The sequence below is a fragment of the Cucumis melo genome, chromosome 4 (assembly GCF_025177605.1).
Source record: "Cucumis melo cultivar AY chromosome 4, USDA_Cmelo_AY_1.0, whole genome shotgun sequence".
Taxonomy (NCBI): domain Eukaryota; kingdom Viridiplantae; phylum Streptophyta; class Magnoliopsida; order Cucurbitales; family Cucurbitaceae; genus Cucumis; species Cucumis melo.
Window position 1 is genome coordinate 31,030,015 of NC_066860.1, and position 20,595 is coordinate 31,050,609.

Genomic DNA, 20,595 nt, shown 5'->3' on the forward strand with positions numbered 1-20,595 from the left:
TGCAAAATTTGCAGAGCTCACAGAGATAATGTCTGTCTTGAAACCTTCAAAACAAGACAACAACATCGTAACTCGTTGCTTCTTCTTTTTTCATTTTTTTCATTTTTTAAGTTTTTCCATTCAAACGAAACTCCTTTTTCTTGCACACTCGTGCTGTCTTGAAAATAGCATTCTCCTAATTAATCTAATCTCTTTTTCCTCAATGTTTTTTCTTTGTTCCCTTTAAATATGACCCTATTAATAGGGTCTTTAAATAAAACTATATTATTCATTTGTTTTTTTATTTTGTGTGTGTTTTGTTCTTTCCAAATCTCTCAACCCAAATGCATGTGGAATAAAGCTTGTGCTTCCCCCCCATGCTTTTCTATGTACTAAAATCTTGCTTGTATGTGTGTGTGTTTGAATTTTCCCTTCCATGGGAGTCTTAATTCATTTTTCTTTACAATTTCCAAAGATATATTTTTGAGAGGGAGAGTGGAATTAAATTATTTGACTTTGTGGCTGTTTTTATTTTTTTTACTACTATAGCATTTTGCAATAAATATGAGTAAAAGTGAAAGGGGGCTTTGAATTCTAGGTGAAAACTTTTTTGAAGGGTCATTCAATATTTTAGTATATGTTTCACATTTTTTACTTATAATATTATATATATTGATGATATACTTTTACGAGGTTATATTTCTAGGAAGCACATTGTCAAGAGAGCTCAAAAATATATAATTTTGCTAGCTATATAAAATGTCTAGGGATTAAAAGAAATTTGAATTCAAATACTATGAATGGAATTATGGATATAAGATGGTTTAAATGTGTATGTATGTTGCTTTTCAAATAATCTACCTAACATGATATTAGGGTAGAAAACCAACTCAAATTTCAATTAAATATTAACTTACTATATATAATTCATGATTAACATAAATGGTCTTTTTTTCATTTAATTGTCTCATTCTCAACTTAGAACATCTAATGTTCATAACCCTTCAATCGTATAGGTCAAAAAGGTATTTAAGTGATTAAGAATTTCTTACATGATAACTTGTGATTAGACTCGAATGAGCTACAAAAAGAATGGGGTAAGATAATGCACCCAAATATTTTTTTTTTTAAATTTAAATACAAGTCTAATAAGCACCGATGAGGCTGACTTTATTGGTTGTTGGATTCAATTAATTAATCAAATAAACATCATAAAACTTTTATCAAGAAATAACATGTCATGATCACCAATAATCGAAGGGTTTGTTAGGATAGATTTATGATTTTTATCAACACTTTAATGTTCCTTTCCAAATATGTGAACTTGAAAAACATGTTCTCTTTTCCCTTCAAATTATGCTTTACCACCTACTAAAATATTATGCTTTAAAGTTCGTTGGATATCTATTTCCCTTTCATGGGATTTTTTCCTATTTTTCCTTAATCTTTTCCAAAGAGCTTCAAGAAAGATGAAACAATAGTTGATTTGACCAATAAATTGTCACAAATATACAAAGTAAAAGTGAAAAAGAGACATTTGAATTGTAGCTATAGGTGAGAAGAACTCTTGGACATTTAACTTGTTTTCTTATGCACATAAGATTTTTGTTATGATATGTTTTGTGAGATCAGCTAGAGAATATATTTTTCAAGTGAAATATTATTGAGAGGATACAAACAACTCAGAAGAATATGATGAATTGAATTAAAAAATTTGGTATGTGAATTAAAAAAAGAAAAAGAAACATGTTGTAGTGGATGAGTAAATTAAAAAGGGCATAGGTGCTAGGTAGAGAGATTAAAATAGATAGGGTTACAACCAAAGGCTATGACAACACTCAAAGGGCTTAAAATAGACAAAGGGAAAATGGACAATGCAGCAAAATGGCCTGCCTTTCATATATTGTACTCTATGTGTTTCTTTGTTTTTTCTTATTGTTCATTTATTTTCTTTTACTATCACATAATGTCTCATTTTTTCACCCCTTTCCTCAAAACCAGGTGAAATAATAATTAGGTCCCCACCCTCTCTGGCTCTCTTTCTCTCTCTCTCTAACATGTAAAACACATTAATTTTTATGGTACCATTAATGAACTCTGGTGGGGTTTCTTTCTTTTCCATTTTCATATCAACCTGTTCAAACCTAAGTTAAAACAAATATTACTTTGAAAGTTGTATCATTTATATATGTAACGCTCTACCCTAACTAAGAGTTTAAAATGCTTCAAATTTCACACGACGAATGTTATGAATATCTCCGATAACCTAATCGGCTACGTTATTAGCTTTTATCTTAAGGAGCTTTTTTCAAGAGTAAAGACTACTATTCCCATAAATAGATGTTTTCTTTTATTGTGATTTCGACTAATTCATGTACCTCTTATGAGCTCCGCAATTTAAAGCATAAAACTAATTAAAACCCTAAAAATTTATAATTAAATCAATTTAAATAATTGATGCATAAATTTCACACATATATTTGCACAAATGACTTTAGGAAGCATTGTTTTTAATTTTCTATTTTTTCTCTATTTTATTCAATAACTTAATTTACGAAGAATTGAATATTTAGATAGAAACATTTAGGATAAAAATTAATATGATCTTTCAAAATATTAAAAGCTTAGAAATAAATTGATATAATTAAATTCTCTAAAAACTAAATGATGGAACTTCAAAAGTAAGATTCTTTATGCATTAGATGGCAAAGGTGTGAATAAAAATAATAATTATTACTTTGTGCAAACCCAAGAAATGGAATTAAACAAAGTGAGACATTTGTTAAGATTACATCTTCATCTTTATAATCATGTTAGGTCAAAGTTTGTACGATTTTACTTTTCAACTTTATTTAAAAGATTTTATACACCCACGAACATAGTCATGATCATCATTTATCCAAGTAATCAAAATCGGTTAAAAGTAGCGTTGATGTAATTAAGTTTATCATAATACATTAGTTTAAACTTTTGAATCAACTAACGACGATTTAGCATAAAATTTGTACAAAAGGTCCTATGTTCAAACTCATGCATATATTATTATCTCTCAAGTTAATATCGATTTTTCAACGACATAAAATAGTGAACTCTTGCTTTTAAGATAAATTTTACTTTAAAAATAGGAGGCTTTCTTTTTAAAGATATATCAATTAGTCAAATTATTTTTAAGCTTATAGCAAAATTTTGTACATTTTTTAATAGTCTAGATAAACGCTGATACCGGTGATAGAAATTGATAGAAATTTATCATTGATACTATAAGTGATAAAAACTTATACAAATCTATTATTAACATAAGTTTATTAATATTTTATTTTGCAATTTTTTGTAAATAATTTAACATTTATTAACTGAAAATTTTCTCAATCAAAATATTAGAAGTTGATAATGAAAATGATAAAGAAGTGGTAAGATGAAGTTCTAAACAACGAATAGAATTTATTGGAAAAAAAAACATTACAATGAGTAAAAATATGGGCAATGGAAAGAAATTAGGAACAAGTACGAGATGTTGCTAAATTACAATAAATAAATGTGTGTACAAGTCCAAGAAAGAATTTTTTTTAAAAAAAAAATCCTAAATTATACTATAGTGGCCTACATACTCAATTTCTTGATCAATGCAAATCTTAATTTTTTTTTTCATTTTAAGAAAATATATACACTTTTAACGACAAGATTGTATCAAAATAAGGATGTGTACGCTTTGTAGGAATATTTGGGTGCACCTACCGACTCAAGTTGTATCCATTTAAGAAAAATTGTGTGTCAAAACGAACATAACTCAATTGATATATTAATGTGTATTAGCCACTACGAGAAGCTTATGATTCAAATCTTCACTCTTTTTTATTCCAAAATAATAATAATAACTCGAGCAAATTAAATCTATTGAAATAGTGTTTTATTTTGACAAACCTCTCGATTTGTCAATTACATTTTGCACTTTTTTAAACTTTGTAAAGAAAAGTCACTATCGCTCAATTTTGAGCCACACCCGACACTAAAACTCAAAATTATTTAAAAATAATGAACAATAATCTCTTTATTATACCAACACAGATCTCAATTTTCTTTACACTTGTTAAAAGGTCATAATACAAACATTCAAATCAAATGATCAACTCCTATTAGCCCAAAAACTTAACGAAGGAAAGTTATAGAAAATCCAACAAGTATAAATCAATATTTGATTGACATCCCATGAACTTTGTTCTAATAACATAGGAAAGTTATTGCTGTTTTGACACAATATTAATTCAATCAATGAACCTAAAAGGTTAATCCAGGTTAGGGTAAGTTTAATATTATAGCACACTACTTGATCATCAACCCATAACCCTAAAATTGAAATTATATATATAATATAAAAAATGGAGAAGAAAAGCAAAAGCAATAATAATGGTCAAAGTGAGAGAGAGAGAGAGAGAGAGAGAGAGAGAGAGAGAGAGAGAGAGGTGGGGGAGTGAATCCAGCATAGCATAGTGAGGGAGATATAGCAAAAGATGTGGGGAGAAATTAATAAGAACATGTACTTTATCTATCCATCTATATATATATATATGTTTGTTTGTTTAGGTAAAAACTAAAGTGATTCAATCTTTAACATTAGGGATTTTTGTGGTTATAACCTTTGGATTTTAAGATGGTTTGAGGAAAAAACAGTTCTCTCTGATCTTTTTCTCTTCTGCCAAGTAAAATCTACCATAACTTATTATTAGCTTTATACTCATACATATACAAACTTTGGGTTTAAAAATGTAATAATTCTATATATTTTTTTCTTTTTTTTTTCTTTTTTAAAAAATAAAGTACTTTTTTAAAGAAAAAAATAAAAATAAAAATAAAATTACTGTTTCATTCACCATATCTTGTTTCCCTTATGCTCATTACTACTCCCACCACACACCACACAACCCCTTTTGATGATCCTATCATATCATAATTTTTTCTTGACTTTATTTTTTTCCCTCTCTGTATAGATTTTTGTCAGAAATTTTGTAGGGATTATTTTATTTTTTGTTTTTTTTTGTTTTTCACAATGTAAGAGAGGGATAGAGAGAGAGAGAGAATAGTGACCTAGATTAGAGGATAGAAAAGAGAGAAAAAGAGGAAAAAAAGGGTTTGCATAGTTTTTGGAGGATTATTGAAACAGTGGAGGGTTTTTAGGAAATGGAAGAATGGGAAGGAGATTCAACATACCCGACCAAACCTTCTCATATACCGATGGAAATGTTGGAATATATATATATATATATATATATATATATATATATATATATATTAGGTTAAATTGTATAAAAAAACATATTGAATTTTCTCACTTGTTTCAAAAATATACTTACAGTTTTAACTTTTGATACCTTCATAAAACGTTTCAAGATGAAATAGAAACTATGAATTTTGGATAAGAGTAGAGAGATATTTAAATGCTATATATGTTAATAATCCATGACTTTTCTTGTGTATAATCTCAACTAGATTGAAACTTCTATAACACCTTTATCATGTCACAATACCAAAAGCAATATCATTGATCGATGGAAAGTACAAAAAAAACTAGAAGGAGCTTGAAGAATTTAATAAGAAATTATAGAGACGTTTGCCAGTTGACCCATATAGTAGCACTGCTATATTTAGGGCACCCCATCCTTTTAAACTATCGTTACAAGTATTTTTTATATAAGATACTAATGAGAATGGAATCAAGGCGAGATATCAAAACTAGGTTAACAAATTCATAGTAATCCTCTTTTTAGGCCATAACATCACATAGTTATAAGTTATTATTATTATTAGTCGAAAATTTTTCGAAGATTTTTGTTTTAAAATACTTAAGAAAGTGACAATATTGCATCTTATAAAACTATAGAGATATCGTTAAAAAACAGATGACAATGTTCGAAACTCTTTGTTACCAATTATTCATATACTTGAAATTTTACTGTTTTTTTGCAATAAAGAAAGAGAGAGAATAAAGTTTCAAAAAGAAAAGAAAGAAAGAAAGAGTATTAGTTAAGTATATACTTAATTAGTTCCTAACTTTTGTTGTTTTATTTTGTTAAAGAGAGAAAAAAGAAAGGAAGTGGGAACAGCCTTGTCTTTTGAGAGTTGAGAAAAGAGGGAGATTGGAATGTAAAAAGGTATGGTCAGAAATTGCGGAATTGTCATCCATTCCAAACAACTTCGCTCTTCTTAGATCGAGTTAACTCGATCGAAGGTCGTTAATTTGAGCATAATTCAACATACGGAAAAGTTCATATACATGTTTTTTTAGAGATCAAAGTTTAAATTCTCGCCAATATCGTATATTAACATACCATATTAAAAAATCAATAGAGATATCAATATGATCTACTAGTTTAATTATGTGTAAGATTGAACTTTTCCCTTTATTTTATTAGTCTCTAATTAGTGTTATCTATATGTTCATAATGTATATAGATTCCACGTCTCTTAAATTAATATTTTGTTTTGGTCTTAAAGTTTTTTAAGAAAAGAGCAACAACCTAATTAAATTATTATAATTCAACATTTAAGAATTGTAAATATTTGAGTAGAGAAAGTCGTACATGTTAATACATCAAATGTACATAATAATCACAATAAATGCACTTTTTCTTTCTATTTTTAGTGATTCAATCACAAAGACGGGAACAATTTGTTGGATAGAACATTGAAGATAAAACATCCCAAAAAGATCCATATTAGATTATAAGGTTATTATTCAATCTTAAAAACAATTCATGGCAAATAAGACTAGATTGTTTGTTTGTCCACATTTTTACTATTTCTTTTTTTTCCAAATTCCATGGCAAGAGTTAAAATATTATTTTAAGAAAGATGACTATTTTAAAGAATTTACCCCACATAATTTTTTTTTTTAAAAAAGAAAATTCTCTCATCAAACTAGAATATTAATATGACCAACATATTCTCCCATCTTTGTTCATTATGGCATATACAAAAAGGCCTCTTTAAAGAATTTTATAATATCAAAGAATACATATAAATAGTTAACTTTTGTGTGTGTATATATATATATTAAAATTAATGCAAATAATCAGTGAGCAGCTTTAGTTTTACTTTTTCTTTACCATGATATGCCATAATGATGATCACCTTTAGTTGGCTTTTTATTTTTCTTTTAGGAAAATGATTTTAAAGAGAAATATACATATAATATATATATATATATATATATATATATATATATAATATAAATATTTGTATTATAATAAAATTAGATGGGTGGATAAGAGCACCTGATGTGCACGTGTTGTGTGAAAGACATTATATTTGAGGTTTGTATGACACATGAATTCAGTCAAAATATAATGATGTTTATGGTTTTGGGAAAAAGCATCTAAAAAGTAATTCCATCTGTATAACTGATCATACCTTCCTTAATTTGTCATCTTATCTTTGTTTGTTTTCAAATCAAACAAGTGTAGTTTATATATATATGTGTGTGTGTATGTATTCATATCAATATTATTGCAAATTAGTTTCATATTGTCTATTAACTTGGCCTTTTCTTTTAATGTGGTATATCTCAATACATAATCGAGTAGATAATGCACTGATTGCAATGATTATACTACTTTAAAGGATCTAAAATTTGATCTTCTAGTTTGTCTCTATATATATCATCAAACACGAGAATAACTCGACTAGCTAGTTTAGGCATAATATTACCTTTGACTAATATATTTAGTCAAGGTATTTGAGACTGACGTTTATTAATTTAAAAGGAGCAAATGAAGATTTTTTGCACTTTATTATTATTATTATTATTTTGGCATTAAAGCATGCCAAGGTTACCAAAATTATTCATATTGAAAGCGTGAGATCGATATATATATGAATATATAAACCTATGTAATTAAGTTTGTATGCATTGTTTTCTACTCTTAATTATTAAAAGTACTCTTTATAAATATATAAACATATGTAATTAAGAATCTCAACTAAGTTGATACTCTCTTTAACACCCTCATCATATCTTAACTTCAATTTCTTAGTTTAATCAATTATAAAGAATGTTGTCGAATTAGCTCAAAAGTAGAAACAACAAGGGAGTGACCACATAGAAGACGATAGACATGAAATATATTAAATATAAGCAACAGATTCAAAGACACATCATAGTTGGACTATAATCGAGAAGAGCTTTGTTTCGTGATATCAGTTGTAGACAAAAGAGCGAACATTCATCCACGAATTAGTCCATTTTTAAAAAAGAAAATAAATCAGGCAACTTTTTTCCTTTTTAAAATAATTTCAAAATACTATTAAATTAATCCAAAACTTAAATATTAATTAATGTAAAAAAATAATAAAAGAAAAACAAAAAATAAAAAAGGAGAAATGATTACAAAATTACCTGATTTTTTTTTAAAGTTACAAAAATGAAATGATTATTAAACCATAGATGAGCAATATATACTGTATTTGACCAAAAAGAAAATCCATCATTAATGTATGAACACTTTGATATATAAGAAATGATTATGACCTTTTTTTTTTTAATATTATTTTTATATAAAATGTAATCAGAAATGAACTAAATTAATCCACTAAAAATACCCAAACAAACTGTATATTTATAAAATGAATCAATATATTTATAAAATATAGCAAAGTTTCTTAATAATTGACCAATGTATCAATGTCAATTTCATAAATTTTATCATTTATATATAAAAGGTGAAAAAATATGGATAATTTTTAGAATAATTTGGACCTTAGGCTCAATTAATCAATTTTAGGTCTAAGTTTTTTTAGCTTTTATACATAATAAACCCAAACCCCAACTTTGAATAAATATATGGTACGATAATTATTCAAAGAAAAAATGTACTTTTCTTTCTCAACTTTTATTTATAAATTCAAGATACACATATATGAGTTGATGTATTTTTCAAGACAAAGGTAAGGAAAAACTATATAATAATATGATATGGATAATTAATGTAACAAATCATATTTCATGGTAAATAATATGGTGGCTATCATCATAAATAAAGCTGCATAATTGATTGTGCTTTGAAAAATGATCTAATATATTAACATTTGGGATATCTTTATATCTTGTTACTTTTTTTATAACAAGATATGTGCATTGCATTATTATTAAAATATAGGAAATTTAACAGTTGTCTTTTTTATTCAATTATTGAATCATTAATAGTTCATTTTATTAGCCAACCTGAATATTAAATATTAGGTTAATTTTCTCGAAAAAAAAAAAGTTACAAATTCGAATTCACCAACGTCAAAAAAAAAAAAAAAAAAAAATCTTTTTCTTATATTCAATTCTCAAAACACGTTGATTAAACATCAAAATATATATAATATTGCATTTACTTTAAATATTTTGTATCATAAAATTTTTGTTCTATTTTTAGAATTCAAACTTTTCCAAATATAATATTCTCTGTCCTTTAGATTTTGCATACAAAATTAGATAAAATACATACGTATTTACGCGAAATAGATAAGAAAAGAATGGTTAAAAATATCATTTTAGTCTTTATATTAAATATATACTTTCAATAAATCTTAAATTAATTCTCACTCTTAATTTATTTTTATTATATACTTGTATTAATTTTTATCATTAATAAACGTAAATAAACTTTTATCAACCTCTATCTAAATCGGAAAAAGGTAAAAGCATTTTTTTCTTTAATTACTTGTAGTAGTTTCGTCCATTTTTATATATTTAACGAACGTGCTAGTTAATTATTATTCAAAATAAAACTATTATCTATTAAAATTTTTACTACATATTGTTTTGAAAAACATATCTACATACATATTATATTTTCTTGTATAAATGTTATTATTATTAAACTAATTTTTGATATATAACTAAAATTGGACAATTAAAAGTATATTGAATAAAGTGTAGAAACCGAAATGGATAATATAAATTTTTTTTAAGAGAAAACGTGGCTATGTTAGATTTTTGTTAAATAATTCCATAACAAGGGGACACAAAGGACGATTATTAATAGTTTCTAAGTAATTTATTATGAATATATATATATATATATATATAATTGAAATAGATCAATAAAGACGAAAGTTGCCAAAATAAAATTTAAATATGTATAAAATGTTTTTTTTTCTTTTTTTGAAAAGGAATAATAGGAATATTTATTTAATCCTGATGCTTCATCCAAAATAATACAATATAATTTGAAAAACAAAAAACACAAAAAAGTTGGTAACTCTGACTCCAATAACTATAAAATTGTTTTATTTTCTAATCAGATTCTGTTCATACCAACATTCAAAAAAAAAAAAATTGTATGTATTTTATTTCAATTTAACAATGTGAAAAATACCATAATTATAATTAATTAATAGTTCTAATGTATAGACAATGTAAGAGATTTTAGAAGTTTTGGATAATGCTTCCCAGTAACTTAGGTCATAAACACTTGGAACCTACAGAAAATTACTAAATTCTTCAAAATCTCTTAGTAAGATAATTATGTATACACATCAATTTAACTCAACCTAATTCTAACGAAAAAATATCCAAAACCATTTACTAAGTTGGTAGAAAATGATCCAATTTTCATTAAAAAAAATTCCCTAGTACTTTTTACGTGAAAGACAACTCTTATTAAAGTAAATGAGGTTACCCAGTACAACATTTTTTCAACAATGATACAAATCGTACTATAATATATACAAATGAAAAACAAACGAGGACATATATTAAATCCTACTAAAAAAGATTAGAATAAGAAGATAAAGAATTTTAAATTGTGAGAAGCTAAACTTTATCTAGTTGCTTGTTGATGCACCAAATTATCGTTCTTTTGTAATTATAATGTTTCTTGTATCACTTTAAATTGGAAGACTTTTTCCAAGTCTCTTGAATCTAGCTAGTTCTTTCCTTGTACATATAACGAAAGTGTTATGGATGCATACACATATTGAATCTCGGGTCTTCTTAGTAACTTGTTTAGTGAAAACATTGCAACATAATTCAAATTTGGGGGGAACATTATAGCTCTTTTACTAACTACTTTTAATTTCTTTTGGAGCTTAATCTCTATATGTTTTCTCTTGTAATTTCCTATTTTCTTATATAGGCCTTAATAAAGTATCATTTCTGTAAAAAAACCAAAACCCTAGAAAAAAGAAAAAGAAAACATAATATAGTATAATTGGAAATTCTTCCCACCCCCATTTGCCCATGCCCACCTAATTCTCTCCCATCTCTCTCTCCCTCTCTCTCTCTCCCTTCAATTTGATGGTCTTATTATATATATACACACACACACAAACATAATCTCTCTCCCACTCTCCACCATCCACTTCCTTTAGTCATCTTCTTCTCTTTACAAAACCACTTCCTCTCTAAATCTCTCTCTATAAAAAGCACTTCCTCCATTAAAAGCCACATCTCCCCCACAAAAAAAAAAAAAAAAAATCCCCCCTTCCCCCTTCCCCCTTCCTTCTTCTAATAGATCCCCTTTTTCCCCATGGATGACCCTTCCACTAACTTCTTCTTCACAAATCTCTTCAAATTCAACTCTCCAACCACTACCAGTTTCCACCCTTCTTCTTCTTCTTCTTCAGACCCTCTTCTTCCTCCTCCTCTACCTCAGCCTAATTTCTTCCCCACTTTCCACCACGCGCCGCCGCCACCACCATCATCACCGCCGCTCCGCCAAGCTCTCCCTCTCCTTAGGCTAAGCCCCACGAGATCATCATCACAAGAAAAAAACAACAACATTAAGGAATTAGATGACGAAAAGGAGGAAACTTTAATGAGAGTTGCACTTCATATAGGGTTACCAAGCCCTAGAGATCAAGAAATAGAAGATGAAGAAGAAGAAGATCAAGAAATAGAATATGAAGAAGAAGAAGAATTAGAAGATTTAGAAGAAGAAGAAGAAGAAGAAGTAGCAATTTCAGGGTTATGTTTGAGTAATAGTAGACTTAATAAAGGACAATATTGGATCCCAACTCCTTCACAAATCCTCATTGGACCTACACAATTCTCTTGTCCTGTTTGTTACAAAACCTTCAATAGATATAACAACATGCAGGTAAAAATTTCACTACTCTCTTTTCAATTTACCACCTTTTTTTTTTCTATAAAAAAAATCCCATCTTCTAGTAATTTCATAACTTCTTAATTAAAATTATTATTTGGGTTTTTGTTTTTTTTTTTTTTTTTTTTTTTTGCATGGATTTGTTGAATGAATGCATTAATGCCTGATTTTCTTTTCTGATCCAACCCTGAATCTGCTGCTGAGATCAGTAACTTCTTTTTGTTTTTTTTTTTTTCAATCAATTTTTTTAAGTGATTGAACAACTCAAGCAATGTTCTTTGTGCCCCCCCCCCCCCTCTCTCCCTTTAGTACTTGAACTCTGTGCTGTTGTTGCTAATTGCTGATCTCTCTTCAACATTTAGTGGGCTTCTTTTTTTTTTTTAATTAATAAAAAACTGATCTTTAAGGGGGCAGTTGCTTTTGTGTGTTCAGAGAAAAAGGAAGATTAAATAAAGACACAAATCCATATATTTTTGTTTTAAAAATATAAAGAAAAGAAGAGAGATAAAAGATTTAAGAAAAAAAAAATCTGTTTCTGTTTTTCTGCTTATAGCTTCCCTTCTTTCTAGGGAAACAAACACATGTTTTTGCCTATTGTATATTTCAAAGCCTCTTTCACCCATGATTAACAATCTCTCAATTGATTACAAACCATAAAGATTAATTTTTTTTATCATCAAAATAGGTTTTTGTTTAATTTTTCTTCTTTTTCTCCCAAATGGGTGTTGTAAAAATTTGATCTTTATGACTCAAGAAAGCTAATTTTTTATATATATATGAAAAAAAATAAACCTAAACTTTGTTTAGATATATAGTACATTGATGATGATTAATTTGCTTTAGTTCACTTACTAAAACTACCTTCATTCCCTTTCATGATGGTTGAAAGTTTCTTCCCTTCTCCCACACCCCAAATAAATTATGGAAATTTTTTTGTTTTTTTTCAAATGGGTATTCCAAAAATCCTTAATTTTTCCATAGAGAGGAGAAGAAAACCCATCTTTTTTCTTTTTCTCAAAACCCACATTGTTCAAACAATCATCATCCCTTCAAATATCCCAACCCAAGAAGTAGAGATATATAGACAACAAATTCATCCCTCATATCTCTTCCTTAAAACCACCAACATGAGTATCGCTTAGCCGAGTGATTCAGACATATATTTGATAATTCTTCGACTCACCCTTCTCTTTAGATTGAAAGTTCGAATCTATGCACCCACGTTTTTTTCCATTTGATATCGATTCTTTTTCTTTGAACAAAGTACTTAAAGAACACATTCCTCACATTCTCATATTTTGTTTCTTTGTTTCTGAACTTCAAGGTTATTTCCATTAGTTTAAACTTTTAGATGTTCTGAATGTGCATACTTACCTTTGTTATCCCAATGGTGTCAACCTAGTTCAAATTTTCTGGTGCAGCTACTAACCTTGGTTATCTAAGTAGTTTCTTAGAAAAAGTCGTAATTTCCATTATTTTCACCTTCTCTCAAAATGAAAGTTTCAAACTTTAACTCAAATTTCCAGAAACAAAATTGATAATCAAACAAGACCTAGCTAAGTCATTTTGGTTTTTTCTTTGTTTCGATATAGATGCACATGTGGGGGCATGGGTCACAATACAGGAGAGGACCAGAATCGTTAAGAGGAACACAACCAACAGGGATGCTAAGGCTGCCATGTTATTGCTGTTCACCAGGTTGTCGCAATAACATTGACCATCCAAGAGCAAAGCCATTAAAAGACTTTAGAACACTTCAAACTCATTATAAACGCAAGCATGGAATCAAGCCTTTTATGTGTAGGAAATGTGGGAAAGCCTTTGCTGTTAGAGGAGATTGGAGAACTCATGAGAAGAATTGTGGAAAGCTTTGGTATTGCATTTGTGGCTCTGATTTTAAGCACAAAAGATCACTTAAAGACCATATCAAAGCCTTTGGTAATGGTCATGCTGCTTATAATCATAGTAATAATAATAATAATAATAATAATCCTGATCTTCATCTTCATCGTCTTCATCATCGACGTCAACGGTTCGATAACGAAGAGGATGATCATGCTTATTCTGAAGTTGAGCAAGATCATGATTGATTTTGATCCATTTCTTCTAATCAGGGTCATTGGGTTATTATTAGTATGTTCTTCTATATATATATATATGGGGTTTTAGGGAACTATATTCTTATCTATATATATATATATATATTATATGTTACAAAATCCAGGGTTTTTCTTTTTCTTTTTTTCCTTTCAAGCTATTTTAGCAGCCAAAGCTTTTTTGTATATTGAATTTGCCATTTTTAATCAAACTCTCTTGGTGGTTATGGCTTTCAAATCAAATCCTTCTCTTCTTCTCTCTAATTATATTGCTATGTTTTTAAATTGTAGTTTCAAACCACTGCTAAACTCCAAGTTTAGCTATATCATGTTTAATTAGATTTTGGCATGAAGCTTTTTATGCTATTGTAATCATGTGAAATGTTAACCTAATTAAACGGTGAATTTATGCCATATTTGATAATTGAGGAAAATAAACCATTATAAGACAATTAAGTAAAAAGAAAAGCAACAAAAAACAAAAAAAAATGGAGATACTGCATATCAAGAACATGTTTTAAAGAAAATATTTTCTATTGTACTAAAAAAAAATATCACTTTCTTTGTTGTAGAGACATTATGGTCGAAAGAGAGTTAGCAGCTAGCTTAGGTTCTGATATTGGAACATGTTTTTTGTTTTTTGTTTTCTTTTTTAACTTTAGTAAACTTTAAAATGGTAGAAGAAACAAAGCTTAAGTTCAATTTTAGACTACACTTATCTCGATACATCCCATCAATCGTAAAGAAAAATACTATAATATAGATATAACAAAACATTTCTTGAAAAGGAAAAACTTATCCTATCCTAATTGAACGGTTTAGACAAAAAGATGAATACAGTCCAAGAAATGCGAAAACATATATTCTATTATTATCAATATAAGAGGGAGAAATAGAGGGTGCATGGAGGGAGAAATATAATAGGGTGTACGTATTATACATGGAAACCATAAATGCTGTGATTAATTACACTTCCATAAAAGGTCAAAGAAAGTTGATTGATGTGCATAAAACAAGAGAACCATTGTTCAACCATGAAAACCCACCTTACCCCATTTCTCTCTCTTCTCTCTCTATCTCTCTCCTCATCCTTTTTTTTCCTTTTAATGATTATTTTTCCTTTTAAGATTTTCATGATGACTAGTATAATTCACCAACTCATTTGTAAAAATTTCAAAGGCTAAGACCTTAAAGAAAAAAAGAAAGAAAAAAAAAAGAGTAGAGTCTCTTTTAATTAATTTATTGTTTTTTCTTATCTCTCTCTATGATAATGTTTTTGAAATGTAGGGGTTAAAATTGTTAGACCTTTTGAAATCCAACATCTCTCTGCAAAATATGTACTTCCTAATAACTTTTCAAATACGATCATAAATATGATCCTTTTTGCTTTACTTAGTGGGGGAAAATGAAAAGAAAGGGGGAGGGGGGGGGGGGGGGGGATCTTTGCTTAGGGTTAATTAATTTGTCATTATTGTTTGTTAATTATGTGGGTTTGATCTAATCTATCAAAAACGTAAGGAAGATTAAATATATCTTGAAGTGTAGGTTTGAAATGTTTATGGGTTTATTCCCCTAATAATATATGAGAGTGTTTTTTAAAATAGGAATTTTAAAAGATAAAAAATGTAGGTTTAAAATGTTGTAGTAATTGAGAAATATAAATTATCCCAAACATAGCATGTAGCTATCACATCAATCATTGCAAATTTAGGGAAAAAAATAATTACAATTAACAATAAACAATCTAAGTAATCAATCATCATATAAAACTAAGTTACCATGTCGACAATTCATAGACACACATGCACACCATTTTTCTCGCATACAAAAAATCAAAAAAATTACTAAATCAAAAGAGAACCTTCGTTTAAAATTGAAACATATTTGTTTTGGATGTCTAAAATCTCAAATTTATATTTAGTTGAAGGCTTTGAACCCGGTTTGTAAATCTTATACATTATCTCTCTTTTTCATCGTCTTTCATGCTTCATAACGCCGTCATTGTAATAATCTTGATTATGTTTTAGCCAAGTTAGGAAGAGGGGTGAGAATATAGGAAATGGGGGGAGCAAATGAGATGTTAATGATAAGGGATTTGAAGGGGGTGTGGTATAATTATAAGTAAGAAGGGGAGGAGAGGATTTGCAGTGGAATAGATACTGGTGGCAGCTTTTTGTAGAGAGAGATGGGCACAAAAGGTATAGGACAGAACACTCTAATGAGCCTAATAATGAATAATAAAAATAAAAACTTTGATAGGGTGAGAGAAGAGAGGAGTTTGGGGGTGTGGTGTGTGGTGTGGGGACATGGAAAATTGTAGAGATGCTTCCTACACTGCATACACACACATCCCCTCTTCTGATGGATCAACTGTTTATTGATACGACCTTTCACTTACTCTTTTGACTATTTTTCTTAACTCTCTTTCTTCGTTCTCTCTCTCTCTCTCTCTCACGCACAATAACAATAACCCTCCTCCTCCTTCTTTTTCTTCCATTAATATGATATGTGTTATATGCTCGAATGCCTCGAGTATTATCGATTAGGGTTTGCTTGATTACGCTATTTGTTAGATCAATATTAGTGAGTTTAACAAGACACGTTCGAAACTCCAACTTGCTTTGAGTGGAGTGATTAACGATATATGTGTTTGAACCATTTTAATATTTGATATTTTAGTCTCTTGTTATGATAGTGTTGAAGTATATCGCTCATACTTCAATACATGCCGTAAAACTAAATCGTTTGAAAACTCTCGCTGTCTACTCATTTGTAATATAAATTAAAATCGTCTGGTCTGCATTCCAATCAGACTTAAATATAATTTTAAGCTCAGATATAAACTATTATAACTCACATATTATATTAACTAAATGCAACACCTCCTATGGTAATCTAGGGTGCTAAATTTGCATGAGATTCCATAAAGTATTAACCATATTAAATTGAAAAAAAATGAACAGATGAATTTTAGGTCGAGAGAAATGGCCAACCTTATTGTATAGTTATGGCCTTTAAATTGCCATAACTTTTTTTCCACCATAGCTTTGTTTCTCACATGTTATATATATATATAAAAGGACGAATTTAGGTAATTATTTCGGTAAAAAAAAGGTTAAAGTTTTATTGGAGGAGTGGACTTTTTTTTTTTACAAAAATAAAGCTTTCTTATTTGTTATGTTATGTTATTTTCGTGCATTTTCTTTGTTTAGGGTATAAATATAAAATATCGATTATTGGATAAACATTTCAAAACAAGTACCGAAAGAAAAAGAAAATCTATATCAATTATGTGTTACTATGATTATAGTTAATATCTTAATTAATAAGACCATTAATATAAATTAGTGAAAAAAAATTTCAAAGAATGAAAAAAAAACAAATTATTTACCCTTCATAGAAACAAATCACTGAAAGACAAAATTCATTGCATTTGATTTTTCTAAAAAAAACGTAAATATTTTGTCAATTTTTCTATTTTGAAAATTTTCTAATTAGTAGGTTATTAATAACGGACACTTTTGTCTTAAGAAACGACGACGACGATCTTTTTTATAGAAATAGAAAAAAAAAAGTAATAAAAGAAAAGCTCCTCGTTCAAATTTTCTTTTTTATCCATTTTAAAAACAAAGTCATATAATTTGTTGCAGTGTTGTGTAAACTTACATAGTAGAAGAGAGAAAAAAGTTTTGGTCACACTAATCATTTTTGTTATTTATTTATGGAACATTTTAAAAACTAGCAAAATATTATATCTATAGGCAATGATCTACGGAGGAGGATATTGATATAGTGCAATGGTTTCTCAACACTAATGGTATTTTCTTTTGTAAAATCTCTAAAGATCCATTTGGTTGATGCTCCAAACAATATTATATGTATCCATAGGCAATCTTTGGTCTACCACTCTGCCTAAAAAGTGTAAAGTCTTCATTTGAACCATACTTAATAATGAACTAAATAATATGGGATAAAAGTCAAATTCGAAATCCTTCGATGCAGCTTAACCTAAGCTGGTGTATTCTATGCGAAAACCAATCAGAAACATTGAAGCACCTCTTCCTGCAATGCTCTTATTTAACGAAGGTTTGTAGTTTTTCTTTTCTTTTTCTGAAGCCCTTAATTTGGCGACTAATGTTAACTCAATGGAATCCTTCTTAAATCTTCTTCTACATGCTACGCACAGACATCTGCTAAAAGACTAATCATCAGCAATCTCATTGGTGCCTCCTGTTGAAGTTAAATTAATCTAAACTTAATACATGAATTTGCATTATTAAATATGCATGAATATGTGAGATACATGGAATAGTTAATAATCACTAAATGCATTGATATATGAATAGTCACATGTATTGATATTTATTGTTAATATACTTTTCTACTAGTATAAATATGTGTAAGGTTTCTCATTTGTAAATAAGAAAGAAAGTAAGAAATTCAAGTTTAAGAAATATTATTCAAGTTCTTTCTTCTCAATTGTGTGAATAAGAGAACAATCTTCTTCTCTTGTTTCTTGATTTGTATTGTAAGGGTCTATTACGTTTCCAACAAGTGGTATCAGAGCTCCGGTTAGATATGGCTTCGAATGGTAACATGTTGCAACCCCAACTTCCAAGGTTCAGCGGAAAGAATTTTAATCAATGGAGTATTCAAATGAAAGTGTTATATGGCTCTCAAGAATTGTGGGATATTGTTGAAAGAGGATACACTGAAGTTGAGAATCAGAGTGAGCTCACAAATCAACAACTTGTTGAGTTAAGAGAAAATCGTAAGAAAGACAAAAAGGCTTTATTCTTCATTTATCAAGCTGTTGATGAATTTATTTTCGAGAGAATTTCAACAGCTACTTCTGCAAAGGCGGCTTGGGATATTCTAAGATCTACCTATCAAGGAGAAGATAAGGTAAAGATGATAAGGTTACAAGCTCTCAGATCCGAATTTGATTGCATTAAAATGAAAGAAACTGAAACTATTGAAGAATTTTTCAATCGTATTCTTGTAATTGTCAATAGTTTAAGATCAAATGGTGAAGAAGTAGGCGATCAAAGAGTTGTTGAAAAGATTCTTAGAAGTATGCCAAGAAAATTTGAGCATATCGTCGTTGCAATTGAAGAATCGAAAGACTTATCTACGTTGTCTATAAATAGCTTGATGGGTTCTCTTCAATCCCATGAGCTAAGATTAAAACAATTTGATGATAACCCCGAGGAAGCTTTTCAAATGCAAACTTCATTTAGAGGCGGTTCACGTGGAAGACGTGGTGGTCATGGAAGACGAGGAGGTGGAAGAAACTATGATAATAGAAGCGGTGCAAATTCTGAAAATTCACAAGAAAGCTCTTCTTTATCTCGAGGAAGAGGAAGCGGAAGAGGAAGAGGCTTTGGCAGAAACCAAGGAGGTGGTCGTGGTAATTTCTCTCAAATTCAATGCTTTAATTGCGGAAAGTATGGTCATTTTCAAGCAAATTGTTGGGCACTAAAAAATGGAGTTGGAAATACCACCATGAATATGCATAAAGAACAAAAGAAAATTGATGAAGGCATTCTATTCCTCGCATGTAGTGTTCAAGACAATGTTGTAGAGCCTACATGGTATCTTGATAGTGGTTGTAGCAACCACATGACAGGAAATAGAAGTATATTTGTTACTTTGGATGAATCTTTCCAAAGTGAAGTGAAGACTGGTGATAATACCAGACTACAAGTCAAAGGCCAAGGTGATATTCTTGTGAAGACAAAGAAAGGGACAAAACGAGTTACAAATGTGTTCTATGTTCCAGGTCTAAAGCATAATCTTTTGAGTATTGGCCAACTGCTTCAACGAGGTTTAAAAGTTTCATTTGAAGGTGACATATGTGCAATCAAAGATCAGGCCGGTGTTCTTATTGCCAAGGTAAAAATGACTGCTAATAAGATGTTTCCTCTTAACTTTACATATGGTCAAATATCTTGCTTCAGCAGCATATTGAAGGATCCATCCTGGCTTTGGCATTTTAGATATGGTCACTTAAACTTCAAATCACTATCTTATTTGTACAAAAATCATATGGTGAGAGGTATACAAAATATCAACCATGAGACAAATATTTGTGAAGTGTGTATTCTTGCAAAACATCATCGAGATTCATTTCCAACTGGGAAAGCTTGGAGAGCCTCTAAACCTCTCGAGTTGATTCATACAGATTTGTGTGGTCCTATGCGAACAACAACAAATGGAGGTAATCGATATTTCATAACCTTCATCGATGATTTCAGTAGAAAGTTGTGGATTTATTTTTTGAAAGAAAAGAGTGAAGCACTTGTATGTTTTAAATCCTTCAAAGCTTTTACTGAAAATCAAAGTGGTTACAAGATAAAAACTTTGAGATCTGACCGTGGTGGAGAATATATAGCTTTTGGTAATTTTTTCAAGGAGCAAGGAATTCATCATCA

The 20,595-nt window shown here is 28.9% G+C and overlaps 1 protein-coding gene across 1 annotated transcript; it reads left to right on the plus strand.

Annotated features, from left to right (window-relative positions):
- Nucleotides 1-11,311: 11,311 nt before the first annotated feature.
- LOC103486795 (zinc finger protein WIP2-like) lies at nt 11,312-14,399 on the plus strand. Its single transcript, XM_008444875.3, has 2 exons — nt 11,312-12,059; nt 13,658-14,399. The coding sequence occupies exons 1-2, from the start codon at nt 11,490-11,492 to the stop codon at nt 14,153-14,155; spliced, it is 1,068 nt and encodes a 355-aa protein (XP_008443097.2). The 5' UTR covers nt 11,312-11,489; the 3' UTR covers nt 14,156-14,399.
- Nucleotides 14,400-20,595: the final 6,196 nt, after the last annotated feature.

Bases quoted from the DNA above. Each gene is read 5' to 3' on its own strand.
- LOC103486795 (XM_008444875.3), top strand. From the start codon at position 11,490: ATGGATGACCCTTCCACTAACTTCTTCTTCACAAATCTCTTCAAATTC. The intron at 12,060-13,657 runs GTAAAAATTTCA...GTTTCGATATAG, and splicing joins ATAGATATAACAACATGCAG to ATGCACATGTGGGGGCATGG.